Source organism: Caloenas nicobarica, chromosome 2, assembly GCF_036013445.1.
Source record: "Caloenas nicobarica isolate bCalNic1 chromosome 2, bCalNic1.hap1, whole genome shotgun sequence".
NCBI classification, from domain to species: Eukaryota; Metazoa; Chordata; class Aves; order Columbiformes; family Columbidae; genus Caloenas; species Caloenas nicobarica.
In genome coordinates, this window is record NC_088246.1 from 116,093,436 (window position 1) to 116,114,786 (window position 21,351).

Genomic DNA, 21,351 nt, shown 5'->3' on the forward strand with positions numbered 1-21,351 from the left:
TGACTGAGAAGAGAGGAGTGAATGTTTTCCAGTATTTTTCCTAAAGTATCAATAAGTCCAACTTATTCCAGCCCTAAATTTTATGGAAACATGCAGTCTTAATACTGCCACATTAACACATAGCAGATCTTATTACACACAGACTACTGCTTCCCCGAAGCTGTCACTTAGCATAAGGCACACTCCGTGCAAACCGAAGCGGACACAGACATGTGACCGCACGGCCACTCACATGCGGAGGGCATTGCACAACGGGGGCACGGCGCGGCACCGCGGCAGCCCGGGGGCTGGCTGCAGCCCCAGGGGGCTCGGACCGGCCAGACGCCGAAGTGCGCGAAGCCCGAGCGCACGCCCGCTGTCCCGCCAACAGGTGCTCCCGGGCCGGCCTGCTGTGTCACCGGGCTGCCCCGCACTCCCGCCTCACCCCGGCACCGGCTCCAGGAGGGAGGGAAAGGGGAGAGAGAGCCCCACCGGGGACAACGAAGGGACCCCCCGCTTCGCTTCGCCCCGATCCCAGCGGCCTCACCGCACCGGGCGGCCAGCCGGCTCCCCCAGCCAGCTTCCCCCTGGGGAGACCCCCGGCCCCCCGCGCTCTGAAGCAACACTCGGGGGATCCCGCTCCCCAGGCCGGGCACCCACCGCCCCGCTCTGCTCCTGACGGTGTCAGGAGGCCCGACGGCCCCGCCGCAGACACGGCTGCCCCGCGGCGCCCTCCCCGGGAGCGACTCACCCGCGCGGGCGACAGAAGCAGAAGGAGGACGAGGAGGCCGAGGCCACCCCGCCGGGGGCTGCCTTGCAGGCTCCCCATGGCGGCGCGGGCAGGGGCGCGGGGGGCTGGCAGGACGCTCCGCTGCAGCACCGGGAGGCGGAGGAGGGAAGAGCGGGAGGGAGGCGGGGGCGGGCCGTCAGGCGGCCGTGCCCGCGCAGGTCCGGAAGGGCCGCTCTCGCCAGCCCGGGCGGTGCTCCCGGCCCCGCCCCTTCGAGGAGCGGCGGGGAGGGGCCATGCCCGCGCGCCACCGCCAACGGCCACCGCCCCGCCCCCGGCCCCGCCCCCTCCGGCAGCGGGGCGGGGCCGCGCCTCACGCCACGGGCGGGGCGCGCAGCAGGGGCGGGGCTGGGGCGGGGCTGCTCCGCCGTGGTGCGGCGGGAGGCGCGTGCCGGGGTTGGAGCGGAGCTGCGCCTTTCCGGAACGGAACGTCCCGCCTTGGGTGCGGCACCAGCCGGTCAGCGGCTCCGTGAGGGCGCGGAAGTGTAAATTCAGCCTGGAGAAGAGAAGGCTCCGGGGAGAGCTTGTTGCGGCCTTTCAGTACTTAAAAGGGGCCTGTAAGAAAGATGGGGACAGACGTTTTGCAATGGGACAAGGGGTAATGGTTTTAAACTAAAGGAGGGGAGATTTAAGCCAGACATGAGGGGGAAATTTTTTACACTGAGGGTGGTGAAACACTGGCACAGGTTGCCCAGAGAGGTGGTAGATGCCTCATAGAATCACAGAATCACAGAATGTCAGGGATTGGAAGGGACCTCAAAAGATCATCCAGTCCAATCCCCCCGCTGGAGCAGGAACACCCAGATGAGGTTACACAGGAAGGTGTCCAGGCGGGGTTTGAATGTCTCCAGAGAAGGAGACTCCACAACCTCCCTGGGCAGCCTGTTCCAGTGTCTGTCACCCTCACTGAGAAGAAGTTTCTTCTCCTATTTAAGTGGAACCTCCTGTATTCCAGTTTGTACCCATTGCCCCTTGTCCTATCATTGGTTGTCACTGAGAAGAGCCTGGCTCCATCCTCGTGACACTCACCCTTTACATATTTATAAACATTAATGAGGTCACCCCTCAGTCTCCTCCAAGCTGAAGAGACCCAGCTCCCTCAGCCTTTCCTCATAAGGGAGATGCCCCATCCCTGGAAACATTCCAGGCCAGGCTGGACGGGGCTCTGAGCAACCTGATCTAGTTGAAGATGTCCCTGCTCATTGCAGGGGGGTTGGACTAGATGACCCTTGAAGGTCCCTTCCAACCCAAACTATCCTATGATTCTATAATCACACGGTTTATAAATATCAAAGTCACTTTAAAAATCCTGGCTTCGTCAAAAGCATCTTGATTTTGCTTTAAAGTCACTGGTTCATTACTTCCAAGTGTCAGCCTCACAATCCGGTGTACTATTACCCTGCAGCTTCAATAAACATAACTCCCAAGCAAAATGCTTTCCCAGGGTTTATTTGGCTGGGGGTGAATTTGGCCGTCAGAGCTGCGTGTGCTGCACGTGACTGGCTGTCAACCGGGGACATGACTGATGGTGCAGTCAGCAGTTTTTGGAGCGCTGATTGCACCCTGCCCTCCGGGATCTGTTTGTTTTGGGTCAGTTCAGGATCTGTCTGGGAGGAGGCTCACTAAAAGCAGGGTGCGATGCATTCCCATGTGGCCTCTCTGTGGTTTCTCCACCACTTTATTGCCTTCGCTGCTCGGTAGCACACATTGCACTGCTGGAATAAAATGTGTAATTTAGCAGATATTGCCATCTGCTGACAAAAATGCAGATTAGTCTTGGTGTCATAGCTTCACGGGGTAACTTGGGACCTCTAGAGGGTCATGTACTCCAACTTTCTACTGAAAGCAGAATCCAGTTAGGTCAGTTGGCTCAGGGAGTTGTCCAGTTGTCCAGAGGCAGAGATTTCACAGCCTCCTTGGACAAACTGTTCCACTCTTCAACCACACTTAGCAGTTTGGGGTTGTTGTTTGGGGTATTTTTTGTTGTTCGTTTTTTTGTTTATTTCCCATCTCTAAAGAGATTTTCCTATGTTCCAGCTTGAGCATGTTGCCTCTTGCACTGTCACTGGGCCTGCCTGAGAAGAGCCTGGTTCCCCCTTGTCTGCATCCTCCCATTTGGTAGCTGTGTAGCACAGAAAGATGTCCCCAGAACCAGCTGTCTGCTTAGAGCTCAGCAAACACAACTCATGTGCTCCAGCAGTCCCAGCTATCATGGTGGCAGTACACTGGACTTGCTCCAGTATGTCAGTGTCATTTTTTTTTAAATCTGGGAAGCTCAAAACTGGACACAGTACTCCAGATGTGCTCCTACAAGTCTCAAAGAGAGAGGAATAGCCCCAACACTTGACCTACGGGCTACCCCTTTGCTGATACAGCCCGCTGACTTGTGTTCAGGATCTTGCCCAGCCCAACCACCCTGTTTCTTTCTGCAAAATTGGTTCCGTCCACCCAGCTTGTACTTTTCCAGGGAGTTATTCTATCCCAGGTGTGGGACTTGGCATCTGGCAAGTGCTAAACAAAACTAGAGTAGCTGCAGTTATATTGGGTTTTAATTTTGACGTCATAAACAAAAAAAATTCAGCGCTATGCAGTGTGATCCTAAAAGCAAGGAACTAGGTTGCCACATTTTCTGGGCACTGGACGTAAGCTGAGGATGCAGTAAGCATAGCTTGCATAGCTACAAGTTAAAAAAATGCAATAACATTGTTTCAGCGCTTATGGAAAACATGAAGGATAGCAAAACTGACTAAAGAGAAAGGGCATTTCCTTTCTGAATGAATTACACAGAGTGGTTTAAGAATCATAGGTGAGAAAGAACCAATTTATAAGGTTGCAAAACAAGATATAGGGAATCTATTGCAGTGATAACTTCCACCATAAACTAAGTCCGTAATATCACACGTGTCTATCACCCACAGTGTAAACAGAGAGAAGAGGTAGTATTTTAATATTTATCTAAATATTTCTCTAAATCTCTGATGCATATCTGTATTTAGATGGCGGTCTATATTCACACTGTTATTCCAGTGCAGTCCCTCATGGAGTGCTGCCTTTTTGCACTCAGAAGCTAAAGTGAAGTGCTGTAGATGTTGAAGACTGATGAACAAATGCTAATCAGACTAAGCCTGTCTTCGCTTGTGGAGACTTCCGAAATCTTGCATAATGTCAGGTACAGAAGCCCAAACATATCATAGTCTGTTTTGATGTTGCCTCTGTACGCTGGCAGCCAGCAGACCAGAGCTGGGTCCAGATTCTGTCAGTCCCACTGCAGCCTTCAGCCTTCATTGCAGCCCTGAGCCATATTCAGGGGGTGAGGATGCAGAGCTACCTCTAGCAGCTCCCGGGCATTTATGTGTAGTTGCATGAGTGTTATCGATGATAAAGTTGTCACCGTTGACCGTGTCACCTGAAAGTTATCTCTTTCCTTCTAGGCAGGGAAAAAGCAGCCCTGAAGAGTTAACCGGGATCGCTGCTGCCAACAGCTCATTGCCTTGTCTATGGTACATAAGGCCAAAGGGAGACCATCCGCACCCCCGGCTGCTCTTGTTGAAGGACACTTGTCAAGTTTTGTCTCATAAGGTTCCTTTTTAAACCCAGGATTTTGCATAGTTGTTAGGGACTGTCCGCTTGGAAGGCTAACGGGGAATACTTGTTCTGCTTGTCAGCAGCATAAACAAAACTAAATTTTGCTGCCCAGAAGAAGAGGCCAATATTAATTTATCATGTAGAGTGTCACTTGGTGCCTCCGTCACACCAAACAAGTCTTTAATTGTTCATTCTTTCCTTCACTGGATACCCTGAATGGTGTAAAGGTGGGTGCTGGGAAGCTCGTGTAGAACAGCTGCCTGCTTTGTTCTCCTCTACATCTTTGCTGGAAAGCCCTGAGTGTTGCCTTCATAGGTGTAGAAGTTACTGTGTATCCATCGCTTTACTCAACGCAGAAATGAAAACTGTGCTGCCACTTCCAGTAGAAACTCAAGCACCTAGTGGTAATGACCTTGCGATTTCTGGATGGCAGTCTGTCTGAAGAATTACTCAGGCACACAAATGGAAACACAATACGTGATCACTTTGCAGCAAAACGAATTAAAAAGTCCATTGCTGCTTATTCTCCATAATTCGTTATGAGCCTTTATTATTTCTATTGCGTTAATACCCAGAGGCACTTTCAAGAAGTGGGAGCTACGTTAAGCAATACCCTGCACAAGCACATGGGAAAGCACAATATTCTCCTTGGACATCTTGCAAGCTGTGTGAAGACAAGCTGCAACAGGTGGGTGAGAAGTTTCACCCAATTTCTCACTCTTCCACTTTTTCGTCGAGCCAATCCGAACCACAATAGCTTGTTCCAAGATGGTTTTTCCAGCTAAACCGGAATAAGACTTGTACTAAACAAAGATGGTGTTTCTTATTTGGTCTTGTAGAGCAAATCATATTCTTTTAATCAGCTCTCATTTGTCAGCTCTCCTCACTTGTGGAGGCCTAATCGCCTTTTAATTATACCCACCTCAATGTAGCTGTTACCTTGGTCAGATACTCTTGGCTTCAGACTTCCTACGTGGGATCAAATCAGACTGAGGGAGCTGATAATCACTTAGATATACTCACTTAAATATACATGTAGTATGTCAGGTGATGCTGAATCATGTCTTTTTATCTTTTCATCTTTGTTTCTGCCCTAATGTACTTTTGATGGCTGCTCTACCAACCTGTGCAAGTGTGTCTCTACCTAATCTTAGAAAGTCACTCCTTAAGGTCACATTCTTTCTGCATTTATCATTGAAGTCATTGAAATTTGCTCACTTTTATTACAATCAGGTGAAGTCATTTATTGCCTAGTAGCAAAAACTTGGGACTTGAATTCAAATGACTCAAAGTTTGTTCCAGTTTTGCTACAATTTTTGCTGGATGATCTGGGCAGGTTCCCACCTCCGCAGTGCAATTTTGCCTTCTGTAAAGAGGTGCCAATTGCATGGCAACATGTGGCCCAAGAGCTCCAAAACTAGGTGTCAACCAGTGAGCTGTTGAAGGAAAGCGCTGTAGAAATGCTGCTTAATTATTGCAGCAGAGTCTGCAGACACGCCACGCTTGCTGCTGTGAACAAAGAGGTACAGTGTGTACTCACGCCAGATACTGTGTGTAAGCACTGATATGCTAACAAATTTGAGATTTGACCTATTAATGGATGTATATGGCTCCTGGTTTGCATTAATGTAATTTACTGAGTCCCTGTGAACACCACGCTGCCACTTGGTGGGTAACTCAGGATTTGCTGTTGAAATGGAGAATATGGACTTGGAAGAGTTTTTGTAAGGTTTATAACAGTTTGCCCAGTGAGTAGTAGCGTGGCCAGGGGAGCACCTGCAGAGCCTGCTGTTGGAGTCTTCAGAAAGTGGTATGTTTCTTCTGCCTCTTCATGCAATGTAGTCCAGACAAGCAGACCGCAAGGTTCTGATATCAGTTTTCCAGGGAGACTGGAGGAGCCTCATCCCATACACTGGATAAAAAGTATATTTGCATATGTGTATATAAAATCGCAGTAGTCCGTTCCAGGTCTGTGTTGTGTCATGCTCCATCTGTGTGTTCAAGCCAGTGAGACATCTGCCACAGCAAAAAGTGGCATCCCTTGTTCCTTCCTGACTTCGCTGTGTCCCCCACCAGTGTGCCTGAGGTTGCTCTGCTGATCCCTGCTCCCTGGCAAGATGCAGCACTACACAGCCCTTGTGCCAGCTCTGAACAACTGACTCAACATTAAAAGCAGGACATTAAAGTATTTGTCCCATTAAAATGCCTTGTCAACATTGGGAGAGCAAAACAGATTATTTAGAAACAATTTAGGTACGTGTCTCACGTTGCATTTTGCCATGCAGATACAGCCATGGTTGCTAGGCATATGGTCATGTCATTCATCTCATAAGAGTTAGCATCTCTTTAAATCACTGAGGAGACAAAGCAAAAAATGTATTGATTCATATATTTTAAGGTCAAGGAGACTATTATGATCACATAGTATTACTTCCTGCATATCACATAATTTCATGCAGTAATTCCTGAATCAAACACAAAATGTTTCAAGTGAAATGCATCTTTCAGAATGAAAAGTACTTTGGTTTGGTTGTGGGATTTTGTGTTTTGGGTTTGGTTTTTTTGGTTTGGTTGGTTTTTTAGGTTTTTTTTGTTTTGGTTTGGTTTTGGTGGATTTTTTTGGATCTCAGCTTTTCTTTTTTTTCAATAGACAATTATCTTCACTCATTTCAACCACTTGACACTGTTTGGCTATGCTTTGATATGCAAAATTAAGGAGCTTTCCACTACCAGAAGTCATCCTTGCAGTAATTTAGGCCATGAACAAGTCACAGCACTTTCTCCTGGTATTTTCTGACTGATGGAGATGCTTTACTGAGTTGTGGCTGTAAGAATTTTTGATGATGATTTAAAATGTAGCTCACCACAACAGAAAATCGTAGAAATGAGGCAAAAAGCCAGGGATGTCAAACACAAGGTCAGAAATATGTTTTTCATTGTAGACTCTTTTCCCCTTTCATAATGTTAATAATCCACTGTGTGCCATAAGAAGCGTATCAGCAGGTTGTAGCCTTTTTTTTTTTTTTTAAACTGAAGTAGGTCAGATCAGTGTAAAGACCAGTTTTACATCTAGGAATAATAACAGAACCACCGAGACATGTTTGGCTAACTGAATAAAAGTGTAGTCTTATTCCTTTGGTTCCTAAGTTGCTTTTTATAATCTTCCCATCAGATCTGACCTGAGTGATGTTAATATCAAGGGGACTCTGTCACTCATGTCTGGAACTTTGAAAGAAACCTTGTTATGTCTTGCTAAATCAAATTTTCCTGTTTCTCAAGCCAAGGCAGTGGCTTTATTTGTTCTGTGAACGCTATCTCATCTGTAACAACCTGAAAAATAGCAAAAGTCTAACCAATCAAGTGGAATAGAATAAAGTGGTCTTTATATAAACAGGAAATTAATTCTGGTATTCTACAAAGAGACAGAGTAGAATAGGGAGGAAAGAAATGTTGAAGTATGCAGACAAGATAATCCAAGTATTAATTTTTATTGAAATAATAGCATGGAAAACTGTGTTTTAGCAAAGCAACATTCCTGTTGCAGAATATTAGTCTTACATGGAATTGGGTAAATTTATATAGCTTTTATCAAATGCATAAAAGGGCAGGTCAAAAGAAAGTGGAATTCAGAAAAGCATGAAACTATTGTGACATTTCCAAGGACCAAATGCAGAGCTGCTCTGAGAAGGCACAACTCCATTTAGACCCACATGTGCAGTACAATACTCCATTGCTGGAAAAAAGAGCCATGTGTATAATCTTTGGTTGGACTCACAGCAAACATTAATGTTTTAACACCACTGACTCAAGGGTTCCAGACAAAGGTAGTTTTTTACATCTGCTCAGTGTTCATATTAAGTGAAGTACAAATGGGATGGGGTTTGCGCTACCTCATTTTCTGTACAATAGTTCTGAAATTTGAGACAACGCAAGATTTGGTTTACTTATGGATTTCCCAATAGTCACCATGACCAGCTGAATAAAGAAGCATGAATTATTCTTGCAATTAGGCTCTGACTCTGAGGCAAATAACCATTGTTGTTAAAGTGCATTAAACATGACCTGCAGCTGTTTGATCTGCTGCTCTAACCCTCTCAGCTTTTCTAAACTAAACAAAGGTGGGTAGATGAATAGTCAGATGTTTTCACTCCAAGGGAAGAACAGCATGTGCAAGTTAGGAGGTACAACATTGCCTTTTTTATCATTACTAAATACATGTCCCTCAACACTGCACTGCAGTGATCCTCTTAAATGATGCTCTCCATGAATCTGAGACCTCTGAGGCTACACCAATACCTTGTTACTGATCAGATGCCACTTCTCTCTATATCGCATGATCCTTTCCTTGTGCACATCCCCATTCTCCAATGGCTTGATACTAGTGAAACAAAACAACAACAACAACAACAAATTTTTTAAAAAAGCTCTACTTCTCCTTGACTCATTTGTGTAGCCTGTTCTCGGTCTCACATCCTTTATACTCACTTGCAGCTGATGGGAAGTCATCGTATTATAGCACCTGCATAAATCCCAGGTAGAGAGGCCAGCAGGCTGGGCCCCTGGATCTGAATGTGCAAAGAGACAAGCCGAAAAGCAGTGTGCTAATGGAGCTCATTTTTCGGGGGTGTAAGATAGATACATATATATCTATATATATATATATATGGCACTTTGGGGGGAAAAGAAACCCCAAAACCTCACCCAAAAAACAATCTGGCTTGTTATCCTGTTCCAGATTATTTCATATCATTACATAGTACCCACCTTTACCCTGCCAACTGTGAAATGGATTTGGTGCCCTTGAATTTCTAGTCTAAATTTACTGTTGTCTATTGACATGAACTGATGAACAGCTGCTGCATTTCACTGGTGGGTGAATGAAATAATCTATTTCCCTGCCTCCCACAGCAATGCATTTTGGAACATACAAAGATACTAGTGTCTGCAGAGCACTTGGAAAGCCTTGCACAAAAGGCACGACAACTATGCAAAGAGCTACTGTCAATATTAGTGAATCACTTCAGCCGCTAAGGGAAAGCAGGTTTCCGTTTCAGAACAACAAACAAACCACAGCAGTATTTACTGAGCACTTTAAAGATAACAGCAGCTACATAAATACTAAGAACTAACTGCATGGTGAGAAATGGTATTGCAAATTTCAAACCCATCTACAGGCAGAATGAGCACATTTTGGTTACAGGAAACGCAAAACTAAAACCAGCCCTCTTTCCAAAGGCTCCAAGATGAAACAGATGCTCCCAACAGGCATGTTTCCATGCCTAAAAATCCCATTTTGGCTGAAGAGTGTCTTTGTTGAAGTAGATTCAACTTCAGCTTGAACATGACAGAGAAAGACTTTGCTGCCTGTTCTCCACCATGGAGACCCACACAGCCTACATGCCATGTCAGTGAACACTCATGAGAGTGAGGAGGGAGCTACGAGCCTTTCCCTTCAACCTGTTCTAGCCTCACATTTCAAATTTTGTTTAGAAATAAGAAAAGCCAGTTATAGCTCAACACTGCTCAAAAAAATAAGGAGCTGGTAACTGCATCCTCTCAGAAGAAGGACAACAGATGTGCTCTACAGGGTGCGGCATCCCAGGTGTTCTTTGCTTGTTGCATGAGAGCCCCAGCTGTGGTGGCCAGTCATGGAGGCAGCTGGACACATGACTTGGGAAGTCCTACTCTGAATGGTGAAGAGCAAACATCCATCTTCCCGTGGACAGGCATAGTTCAAGAAGCAGCTCTTTGCTGAGTAGCTGCTCCCTTTGGGGTCAGACCACTTTCACAAGAAAATATGCCTGGCAGAGAGGCCGCATGCAGGTACTGGCCACTTGCATGTTGTTATCTCAGCTTACTTATTTGAGCTGTCATGGGACGGCTGTTGGCTTGCCCTGTCCTTTGTCCTACACTCTACCATCAGGGAAAAACAGGACACCCTCCCCAACAGTAAAGGCTTCCACATTTTTTAGGAAGATTGATTGATCATTACAGCCTATTTGATCTTAAGAGTATTTATTACTCACCCAGCATGACTGCTGAAGACCTTCTAATGATTATCCTTCTCCTTTACAACTGTGAAAGGGCTTTTCATCTTAAGAGTGTGGTTGTTTCCAGCTGTTGATTTGAAGAAACTTTAGGGATAAAGATCAATATTGAGGCCAGACTGCCTAGAGTCCCTCTGGCATTCTCCAAAACAATGTGTTCATCTTCAGCCCACTGGGGGCTCCAAATAAACCTATCCTCTCCAGCATTGCTTTTTAAACAAATTAGAGTCCAGTCTCACATAATGCTGTGCAACTTAAAGTCCCAATACGGCTCTTGAGATTTCTGCATGCTCAGTATTTTTTAGTCTTTTGCATAATTGAACCCTGGATACAACCATCCTCTAAGCATCTTGCATAATTCTTTGGTACTGTACCAGTTTGTCTGGAAGTTTCTGTTAGGCACAACATTATTTTAATTTTAAAAGACAGCAGCATGAATTACCTAAACAAATAGATTTTTCTGGTGTCTTCTTATTTTGTTGGAAAACTTAAAGTTTTCCTTTCTAATGCCGAATAGAAATTGAATAGCAATTCCAGCTCCCAAGCAAAGGTTTGCCCACTTCTGTTCTCTTCACCAGAACTTCTTACTTAAGTTACTCATAAAAAGAATAGCTTTATGATTTGGTAATACATATGGCTAATTTGCAATAAGTAACCTACATTCATTTGTGCTAGCTCACTAGCTCACTAAAAGCTTTTTTTTTTGCTTTTTTTTTTAACTCACCGAAGCAAAAGTGCAACAATTCAGCTGAGTCCTAGGCAGACATTGTTTAAGTGGGGAACATTTTGCTTCTCTACAATCTTCTCTGTCCTCAACTTTTAACGCAATTTTTCAGTAATTTGCTAAGTTTCGAAGGCAGGTAAAGTGCCTGGATTTATGCACTGAACTAACGCTATACCTCAACTCACTATAAAATCATCTCTAATGTTTTTTGTGGCTAACAGGACTTAGTATATACTGTTTATACAGCAAAAATAACCAGGTTTTAATGGGGTGTCTTACAGCAATATGGTTAAAACATAGCTCTTCACAAACCATCTACAATTAGCACTGCCTTCCCTGCACAGGCACTAGTAGCATGTCTAAGCATCTCAACCACAACAAAGGCCAAAATTGCTGTTAGGCCTTCACTTTCCATGCCAACATTAATTAGTGGGCCTGTTCAAGTGCAGCTACATGTAACCCTCTCACCAGCTGTTGAAATACCTGTACACTGTGCACTTCTCCCTTAACTCCTGTCACAGTCCTGAGGAACAAGTGCATTGCATAGCTGTGGGTTCTAAACCATAGTGTCACATATATGAGTGTGCAGAACATACGTATACTACTTATCTCGCATCTCTGCTGTTGTACCCAAGTTTCTGGGTACTTGCACCAGTGAATGATATGCCCTGGTTGGTTTGCTCAGTAACTGGTCCTCCCCTACCCACCAAAATGCACAAATGTAGACTGTAGGCTTGGGGATGGAGCCCCAAAGCACTGCGAATGCATCACAAAATGCTGCCAACTGCTCTGCTGTGTTTCTGTTCCTGGACAGATTGACGGATCAGGATGCTATGACTGAGGAGGACATCTCCTTGCTTATTGTTTGGTTGATAGCTTTTGGCATAATTTGTAATGCTCTGGAGCATTTCTGTGGAGCTTCATGTAGTAGCCAAAATGTTACCAAAGCCCTGGGTTGGCAGGAGATGTTTCCCTTTGAGATGTCGCAGGTGAGATTTCACCTCTAGCCCCACGTGGCACTTGGAGGTAGAGCGGAATGTTCTGAGCCAGCTCTGCCAGCAAAGGGAGGGCAGCAGCACCATGGGGCTCCTCCAGGACCAACTGCATCCGAACAGCTGGGAGATCTGGGAGTCCTTTTGGCACAAAGGCTGAGTCCTCCTGACCCACAAGAGCACCCCGAGGTACCCGTTACGGGTGTGCGGCCATGCCAGTACAGGAACGTGTCTCTGAAACGGTGGGAGAGCTTGCGTGTGCGGGGATGCGTACGCTGCAGGCAAATGTGGGTGCTGGGACTGGTGGGATCCTGGAGTACAGGCGGTGCAAATGCAGCTCCCAGGCCAAACCCTGCTCCCATTGCAGTCTTTCTGTGCTCAGCAATGCCAGGCGGAGGCCCTAGCCCGTGGTGACCCCATGGCAAGGGCCTCATGTGTTCAGGGAGCATGTGCTGGAGAGGCTGATCAGTTCTGCAACTGTTCCAACAAGCCCTTCTTGGGCAACCGTCAGGGTTTACTGTCATGCTACTGTGGTCAGGGCACATCTCTGTCAAACCAATTTGCTACAGGGCTGCATTAGCTTTTCCTTTGCTTTTCCTTCATGCGGAGAAGTCGGAGGATACGTTCATTTTTTGTTAGTTCTGCTGGCAGTTCATTTGCCTGGAACAAGAAAACATTGAGGTTAGCAGAAATGAATATTTCCAAAACATGGTTTAAAAGCCTTATGATCTAAAGAAGATAACACTAGGCATTATAATGATATGTTCATTCCATTGTTGTCTATGCTACTGTTGGAGATATCTTAAGAAATCACCTTTCAGTGTGCAAGTCTCACTTAAGTCTTCAAAATAATCCCAGCATGGGATTTGAGTGGTCAGCTTATTCTGTGGTGACAGTCCAGGCTAAACGGTGTATCCCTTGATCTCCCTGTGCTTCTGCCCCAGAAGTAACAGAGAGCATAGCAGCTGATTTTTTAGGGGAGATAAGACAGGTCTTTAAGTACCAAAGTCCATGAAAATCCAAACTTTAATTGCTATGAACTAGTCAGTGCTACTCTGTAGGACTGGCAATAGAACATCAGAGTTTGGCCTTCTGCATTTATTGAATGCAATTTTCGTAACATGAAGCATTTATAATGAACCTACTTCTGAAAATAAGTGATTTTGTCCTGCAAATGTACTCTTGTGCCAAACTGCATGTTATTATATAAAAAAAAATCCAGTAGAAGAGGTTACAGCCACAGACTTTCTTATACTGCATGCCCTCCTGCTGTAAATCACCATTAGTAGCAGAAGAATCTTGCACATTTTTTGGGTTAATAGCAAAACAAAATGCCTATAAATGCGAATTACTGTATGAGTGGCATTAACTCTGCTGCCATCAAGTGGAATGATACATAAATAACAGGCACAGGTTTTGTATTAAATGACCAAAACATTTAGAAGGTGCCTGCTGGATTACTTGTGTTACAGACTTTCATCCACCCAGTCATAAACCAGAAGTAAATACCAGACTATCCGTTCACACCTTAACAAACCCAGACAGATGTCAAATACTAGTGGCAAATAGTTCATAAACACAATCCAGAGGAAGACATTTTCATGGAAATTATCAAACGTGTAATGTTAAAACAATTTACAGAATAAAACCAGGACAAGTTTTCTGCACTAAAGTTTCTGTTATAAAAATAATGTGAATCTAGTTCGAGAAACTAACATATTTACAGTAAGATATTGGAAAGAGGCATGTAATTTGGGATATTTTTTGTAGCAGCAATATGCTGAATTCTAGCCGAGTTTTCTTATCAAAGGCACCCAGATAACACATTTTGCCTACTTGCATATCTGTATGGAGTTATTAATATAAATTATGACTTATCAAAACAGTAACAGATTATTGTTTCCCTAAAATACAACCTAGCTAACCCGTGACTAGTTAACAATTAATCTGTGACTCTTGAGTGAGTGGTTCGGTTATTCTCAGATTGATGTAATTTGCAAGAACTGGCATCACCAGTGGCACTGCCTCGCACCCTTATAGATGGCTGTATACAGAAACACATGGACCAAGCGATGGTGCTTCAGGAGAGGATCAAGAGGCAACCACGGACCAACACAGAAACGTGGGCTGCCACTGCCTCCGCGGCACACAGGGCTCCATCGCTCGGTCCTCCCCAGCTGCTCCTCACCAGGGACGGTGTTCCAGGACATACCTTGTTCCTCAGGCACGGGTCAGCTCCAGCTTCAAGGAGCAGTGCCACTGTCCTCGCGTTGCCGCTCAGGACAGCTGCGTGGAGAGCAGAGGTCCCATTCTAGAAAATACCATGGGAGACATTGGTAGCATGCATGGGAAGAAATCAAAAGGCACTGAAACACAAATGTTTGTAAAGAACAAACCTACGAAGCAGAAAGAAGTAACGTGGAAGAGGTTAGGTCATCAAAGGTATAGGGTCTGATTTAGACAGGGCACTGACAGGCAAGTGGGCTGCGAAGGAAGTGATTTAAAATGCTTTAATAAAAATGAGAGTCAAGTTCACCTTACCACAGCAATATTTCCTTTTAAAAATTACCCTTGTCAATAGATTAGAGGTAAAACGAACACAACACTTGCTTCTGCCTGGCAAAATCAGCCATTAGCAAGTGAAACAGAAGCACAAGCAGTAATGGAAACCATCTGTGCATTTTATCTTCTTTCTCTGATGATTAATGGTCTCAATGTCAGACAGCTGAATGGTGATATTTTATGGCTGGCCTTTTGTTTGTGTCTGCAAACTGACAGTTCAAATAGGCGTGGAAGCTATTTCATACTTGCAATTAGCAACTAAGTTAATGCCACCTGGATTTTCAAGTACATAAAAATGCCAATTAATTGCATGCACAGAGGCTATCAAAGTATGTGATTTATAGGCACATAAAATTAGATCAGCTAGTAAAAAGCACCCTCCAAATATCTGTTACTTTTCAAGTAATTTTTTTAATTAAGAGGAAAACAAAGTCACGTAGAGATTTGCTCATATCAGATCTCTTGGAATACTATTTTGCTGACTAAATGCAATACTGGACAGGGTAAAATTCTAAAGACTGCACCATTGACAGCAGCCCATTTATAGTAGAAATAAAATCAGATTATGAAATGCAGGAGAATTGCTTCTATGACACAATGTACTTTCTCCTTCCAAAAATCAAACTCACAATTTTGTTCGAACAGATTAGTTTGTGTGTGGCATTAAAGGCTAAATAAGATAATTTCATTTTTCTGTTGACTTTTTTGGGCTCAAGCTCCTTATTGTCTTCCACTGGTATAGCCGTAAATGTCAGATCTTTCGTTGGACCCTTTGCCTTCTTGATTTTCTGCCTAAAAACTTGTATGTTTCACTACTAACCTTCAGCAGGCCAAGCGTGGGAGAGAATTTCAGCAACTCCTCTATCACATTGTTGTACCCTTTAATGGCAGCCTTCAGTAATGCAGTTGTACCATCCTTTAAAAGAGAGAGGAAGGTCAGCTCAGTTGTTACCAATGCTTTACCTGCATTCCCCTTGGCTGGAAGGAAACGCCGGCTCCCCCCCACACTTCTGAGAGGAAAGTGTCCTCTGCTCATCGTCTTTGAGGCACCTCCACAACTTATGCTGCTGCTTTGAGGGCATCTGGAGGATTGTTACTCTGGCAGGTGAAAACTTCAGGGTGAAATGAAGGGTGAAATGAAGCAGTGACACCATATATCACTTTTGTCTCTCATTTATATGGACATTTCCATTCCCTTATTCCAGGAGGTCCTTCCAGGAAGCTGTCCCAGACACAAAGGGAAAAAAGGAGCCCATGGTGGGACTTCATAGCCTGGCAAACCAGGCAGACTCTGGGGACACTGGGCATCCATTCAGGCAGACTTGCAGCCTAAAAAAAAAGCTAGGAAGTGTTAAGCTGTAGCCAGAGCGCAGGACGAGGTGCTACTCACATCCCGTGCAGCATCTCGCTCAGCTCCCCGGAGCAGCATTACTCGCACCACTTCGCTGTGACCCATCTGCGATGCAATCCACAGGGGAGCTGTACCATCCTGCAAACAAAATGAGACTGCTAATGAGACTATCATGTTGAGATCCTGTGCTCCCTGGTATTTTACTGCTCAGGTCTGCCTACTGGAATGGACGTATTTCAATTCCTCAGTTAAATCCCACATCACAGATAGACATACGCAGTGTTGCTGCCATGGGAGCTCAGTGTATCAAGTCAGAACTGCTCCAGAACCGCTCCATCCTTGGTTGTTTTCTCTTGATTAGTTGACCTGAAATGGGCATTATTTTGTGAACACTTAAAGCCCTCTTTGGCTTATCAGTTGTGCCTAAAATACATCAGGAAATTTGAAATGTAAAGGCTAATGTTATCCTGCATAGTCTGAACTCCAGGCAGCTAGAAGATACAGGCAAATCTCAGCACGTGTGGGCAAATTCTGCAAGTGGGTCTCTGTTTAGATGGAGTGGAAGTTGTTTACAGAAGCTAAGGAACAATGCAAGATGATCACCAACTTTCAATGGTTAGTTACATTATCCACCCTAGGGAAATCCAGTAAAAATGTCCTGCCTTACAGTGATGGTAATCCACAAATTTTATCTTCAAGAATTCCTCTAGAAAACAAGGCAATTATCAAGGAATCCAGTGTCAAGCCATCTGGTTTGGAAAAACTGTCCTGTGCAATCGTTATCTCAGTGGAAAACCCCAGAAAATAAAATGCACATTCTGAATAAGCTAAACTTTGTGATGGCTTCCCATCTCAATGCAAAGGGGAACTGAAGCACTAGAAGTATTTCTCACTGCAATTAGAATTTAGATTTGTGTCTTTTCCTCTTTTTGCTTTTAAATGGCCTGATTCTCCAGACTACAGGAGGACTCCAGCGGCTACGTGGTGCCAAATTGAGTCTTGTGGGCCTTTAACAAAGGGCTTTGCTTGTAGGGACTTTAACATGAAAGTGAGGCCTCGCGTAGCGGGGTGCCGGCTTCTGCCTTCAGCACTTGCCAGTTCCCCTCACCGCCCCCAGCAGCCTGAAGACTTGTCAGAAAAAAAGGAAGAAAAAAAATACTGGGGCTTTCAAAAGAGCCTTAATGAGAAGTTTCAGAAGAAAACAACTTTTTGCTTTAAATATTTCCACCCTGATCAAAGAAGCAATCTCTCTCCTCAGTGCCAACTGAAGATTCATATGACTTGCTCATGCAATCCAAAAAAAACATTGTTGAAACAGTTCTCTGAGTTCTGTGGGCTAGTGACTTAATCCTCTGGAAGAAACAGAAAAGTTATTTCTTCCTTTGATATAACATTCTGGGCTTCCCTTTTTCTGATTCAGAGAAAGAACGAATGCACATCCTGAATTCTTCAGTCTTCTCAAATGGTGAGGAACAGGATCTTTGTCCACTCTTCTATAGTTTCTCTATAAATTAACTCATTGAAATTAGTGGCTGACATTCTAGTATATATCCTGTTAATACAGTGAGTGTTCTTTGTGATTCAAAAATAACAAAGGCTCTCTTGTATACAGAGTATGTGATGTTAGCCTCATGGCAAAACCCGTCCCTCTCCAATTTATCGTGTTTTCCCTATGAGTAAGTTGACACTTCATATTTTTTCTATGCTCCCCCCACCAGAGGGCTCTAGAAAATAGCAATAGGGATGCTGAAAAAGCCTATAAAACTTTGAAAATATCCGAGAGCCGCTTACACAATTTAATCTACGTGAAGATCCAATGCTGTGTAAATTCACGCTTCTATTTATACAAGAAGTGCATGCACAAGCACAGCATGGGGAATATAGCAAGTTTCTTTTACTCACAGTGAAGTTTATGAGAACAACTCTTATTTCCAGGTATAAATGGAAAGGAGCAGAAGAAAATACACGTGTTGGCTAACGTCACTATTACCATTAACTGTCCTTAGTGGTATTATTGTTAGACATCATCCTCAGTATCTCATTTATAGGCTAGAGGCAAAAAGACGTTGTGAGAAAGAGTGGCTGTCTTGGAGGACTTAGTCTGAAGAGAACAAAGGTGATGAAGTTGATAGTAGGCTCACATTGACTATTGTCAGGTTCTCTCATGCAAACAGCACCTAACAGGCAGGTTTATGCCAACAAGTATAATATTTATATGGAGTAGGTGAGATTTATGTCCATTTTTTGCTGGTGTTTGGTTCGAAAGAGATATTACATTGTACTAAGAGGCCATATGAGAATCTCTGTGTAAACAGATATTAGATGAGTCAGGAAGAAAGTGAGAACAGGAAAAGAAGCAATTCAGAAACTACTTTACTTTTCTAGTGCTCCTGCCCACCCAACAGACTGTAGACCACTACATTCCTAGAACAATGTTAAATACCCCATATGTTTTTAAGCTGTGCTTATTTCCATATTGATTGCAAGCTAATAAATATGATTTATATCTCATTTTGTCCAGCAGTTCCAAACATACTCTGACCAAAATTTCTGATGCTGTTTCTCTCACTCATTAACTAAAACTTCGCTTTGCAGCTTTGAATCTCAATATTTGCTGGTGGCTTGGAGTGTTGTAAAGGGCTGGATTAGGTTGGGAAGTGAGATACCCTTTGAATTCCCAGTAAGGACTTCCAGGGACAGGGAGCCCCTAGTTTCAGGCTACTCGGTGTCATCTCCTGCACTGTTCTGCCCATGAGTCCACACGCACCACTACACCAGCTGAATTCTTGCTAATAAGAAATTGCTTGCTTGTCTGAAGTCTATACTCTATAGAGGTTTACTGGTTTACAGATATGTGTGATTGTGTAGCATGCATTAAGAGAAAACATTAGTTTTCAGAGTATTTTGAATCTGCTTAGCCAGTTAGACTAAAGCCTGCTGGGACACAAGCTGCCAAAACAGAGTGTAAAACTCATTGGCAAATAACCTTCTCGCTTTGTTTTTGAGTTGGAGAAGGAAAGAAACGTCTCCTGCACCAGGATTCAGACTCTGTCTAGACAAAAAGATGACAAAAGAATTCCTGCCTGGCTCCACAATGTCAGAAAGAGCAGAAGGCGGCTAAAAACCAAGAGAAATGACATTGCCAGGGAAGAAACTTTCCAGGAAGCTCTGCTATTCAGTCTTGTGAAAGCTCAGCTGGGGGGCCTGTGCACAGGCAGCCAGCGCCATCCGAGATGCTCTGTGGTGCCAGGAGCATCCAGGTGGGACCGGGAGATGGGGCACAAGACCGAAGGGGAACTGGTACCCACTGCAGCAGCAGCAGGAGACACACAAGACAGAAGCGCATGCTCAGGCACATGAACTAAGACCCCAAATTCACAAGACAGAGAGGAAAACCTGGATACCATGAGGAAAGAGAAGCAGGAACTCACACCTGGCGCTCTGCAGCCCTGTATTTGATGTTACATTGCTTAGAAAAGTTGCCTACAGCAGTGAGAGCAGTGTGGTTTGTGACTGACAGTAAGATTCAGCTGGCATCGAAACTGCCCCATCTACAGCTACATTCCTCATGACCAACGTGCCACCTTCGAACAAAGTACAAATCTGTTTGTTAGCAAGAAAGAGACTGAAGTCCATCCAACCATTACTTTACTAATTAAACAGTAAAAATGTTCCATTTGTCAAGGAAATGTTTCAGGTTACAGTGGGCCCAAATACAAATGCCACAGACTTATCCAGGCATAATCTTAGCAAGGATCAGAGGTACCCTGAAGCAAAGTAAGCCCATACTGCCCGAGATTAAACAGAGCCAGGAGGAAGAGTCACACAGAGTCAAGTCTTCGACTCAACTAAGATTTAAAAATGCCTCATGAAACATTGTGTTGTAGAGATTGGATTAGAGAACTAAAAAAATATTGTCAGGAAGAATTAGATGGGGTATTACATTTGTGGTTAGCAGAATGCATTTTTTATGGCAACATGGTGAAGCTAAATCTAAGGCTCCCCAACTCTATTTTGACCCACTCAAAAGGCATACCTTGGTCTATCCTTCTACATTTATCTTTTAGACTGTCTTAATTAACAGCTTTTAACAGCATTTCTTAATTTTGATCTTGGGAGACAGTGTGGAGGCAGCGTAGGAGCAGCTCAAGCGTAGTTCAGGGAGCAGCTGCCAGCACAACTTTGCTGCTGGAGAGGCAGGGGAAGAGGCAGCAGGAAAATTACTTTACTTTGGGCACATAAAATGCTAATGCAGTTCTACGCAGACCTATAGATGCAGCAGAAGTCATATAGATCAATCACTGCTGCCAGGCTATGATTTGTCAGGCTTTTTGGTGTAGATGAAAGGAAATACTGAAAATACCTGGCAAAGCTTGTCACATGCCACACCGTCCACTGTTATAATTCACATTCATTTGCTCTTGTCTGCTGATTTTTTACTTGCTGCAGTCAGTGATCACAGCCACCTGGCAGACATCCATGACTGATTGCAAGGACAAGACCTTATCCCATCAATTTAAAATGTGCAGTGAAGAGGCAAGGCAGGTACCTTGCCTGCAGGGTTTCAGTAGACCACAGGGGAAGCTATCCCAAAGCAGGCAAAGATTCCTGGGAAGCCTTGTCTCTAACCAGATGTTTCTAAGTGCTGAGAGTAAAGCGAGCTTTACAGCTCAAAGCGGCATCTAAATGTGCTATTTAACCACTGATTTTAGAGTCAAGAAACTGCTAACCAGTTAAGAAATCCTTTTAAGGAAACCAAGAGAGCTTTTATATACATACATGATGCATGTTTACATATCCCTCAGTTAGTTTAACACCTAGGAAATCTCTCTCATCCAGTGTTAATTTTTCATAACTGTAAAATTTAGTAATTAGACCCTGGCTCTTCTCCGAAGTGTTGTTAAGCTTACCTGCCGTGGCTGGTTAACCTTTGCTCCTGATGAAAGCAGCAGTCGGATGACATCCAGATAGCCTCCTTGTGCTGCCAGGAAAATTGCAGAAGCTCCATCCTAAGAACAAATACATCTAGCTTACACTGTGTTGCAATGATGTCATTTTTTCTACACAAAACAAAACCAAACTGAATCAAGTTCCCCTTTTTAAGCCATCATGCAGTGTAATAGCACATATACAGCCAAGGTCAAGAAATAATTACCAAAATCCAAACTCTAGTTCATAACAAACTATGGTAACATTTTCATTCAGCATGAACAAGTACTGCTTCCCATCATATACCAAACGGAGCATTAAATCCCGGGTCTGGAATACTAAGAGTCTAGTTCATCAAAGCATTGATCTACATAACAAGAAATCCACTCCTATAG

At 44.2% G+C, this 21,351-nt stretch overlaps 2 protein-coding genes across 3 annotated transcripts in view; both read right to left on the minus strand.

The window, feature by feature from the left end:
• NPC1 (NPC intracellular cholesterol transporter 1) overlaps positions 1 to 880 on the minus strand; it is a 28,374-nt gene extending 27,494 nt beyond the window's left edge. For both annotated transcript variants that reach the window (XM_065627620.1, XM_065627621.1), the window contains exon 1: positions 731 to 880. In XM_065627620.1, coding sequence (XP_065483692.1) covers positions 731 to 808 — 78 coding nt within the window. In that variant the 5' untranslated portion in view covers positions 809 to 880. The remainder of the gene's footprint in view (positions 1 to 730) is intronic.
• An 11,283-nt stretch (positions 881 to 12,163) lies between these two features.
• The window catches only part of ANKRD29 (ankyrin repeat domain 29), a 29,674-nt gene continuing 20,486 nt past the window's right edge, over positions 12,164 to 21,351 (minus strand). The window contains exons 6-10 of the mRNA XM_065629118.1: positions 20,938 to 21,036; positions 16,067 to 16,165; positions 15,497 to 15,592; positions 14,327 to 14,425; positions 12,164 to 12,774 (exon numbers count right to left, since the gene is read on the minus strand). Of these exons, the coding sequence (XP_065485190.1) occupies positions 12,691 to 12,774; positions 14,327 to 14,425; positions 15,497 to 15,592; positions 16,067 to 16,165; positions 20,938 to 21,036 (477 nt within the window). The 3' untranslated portion in view covers positions 12,164 to 12,690. The remainder of the gene's footprint in view (positions 12,775 to 14,326; positions 14,426 to 15,496; positions 15,593 to 16,066; positions 16,166 to 20,937; positions 21,037 to 21,351) is intronic.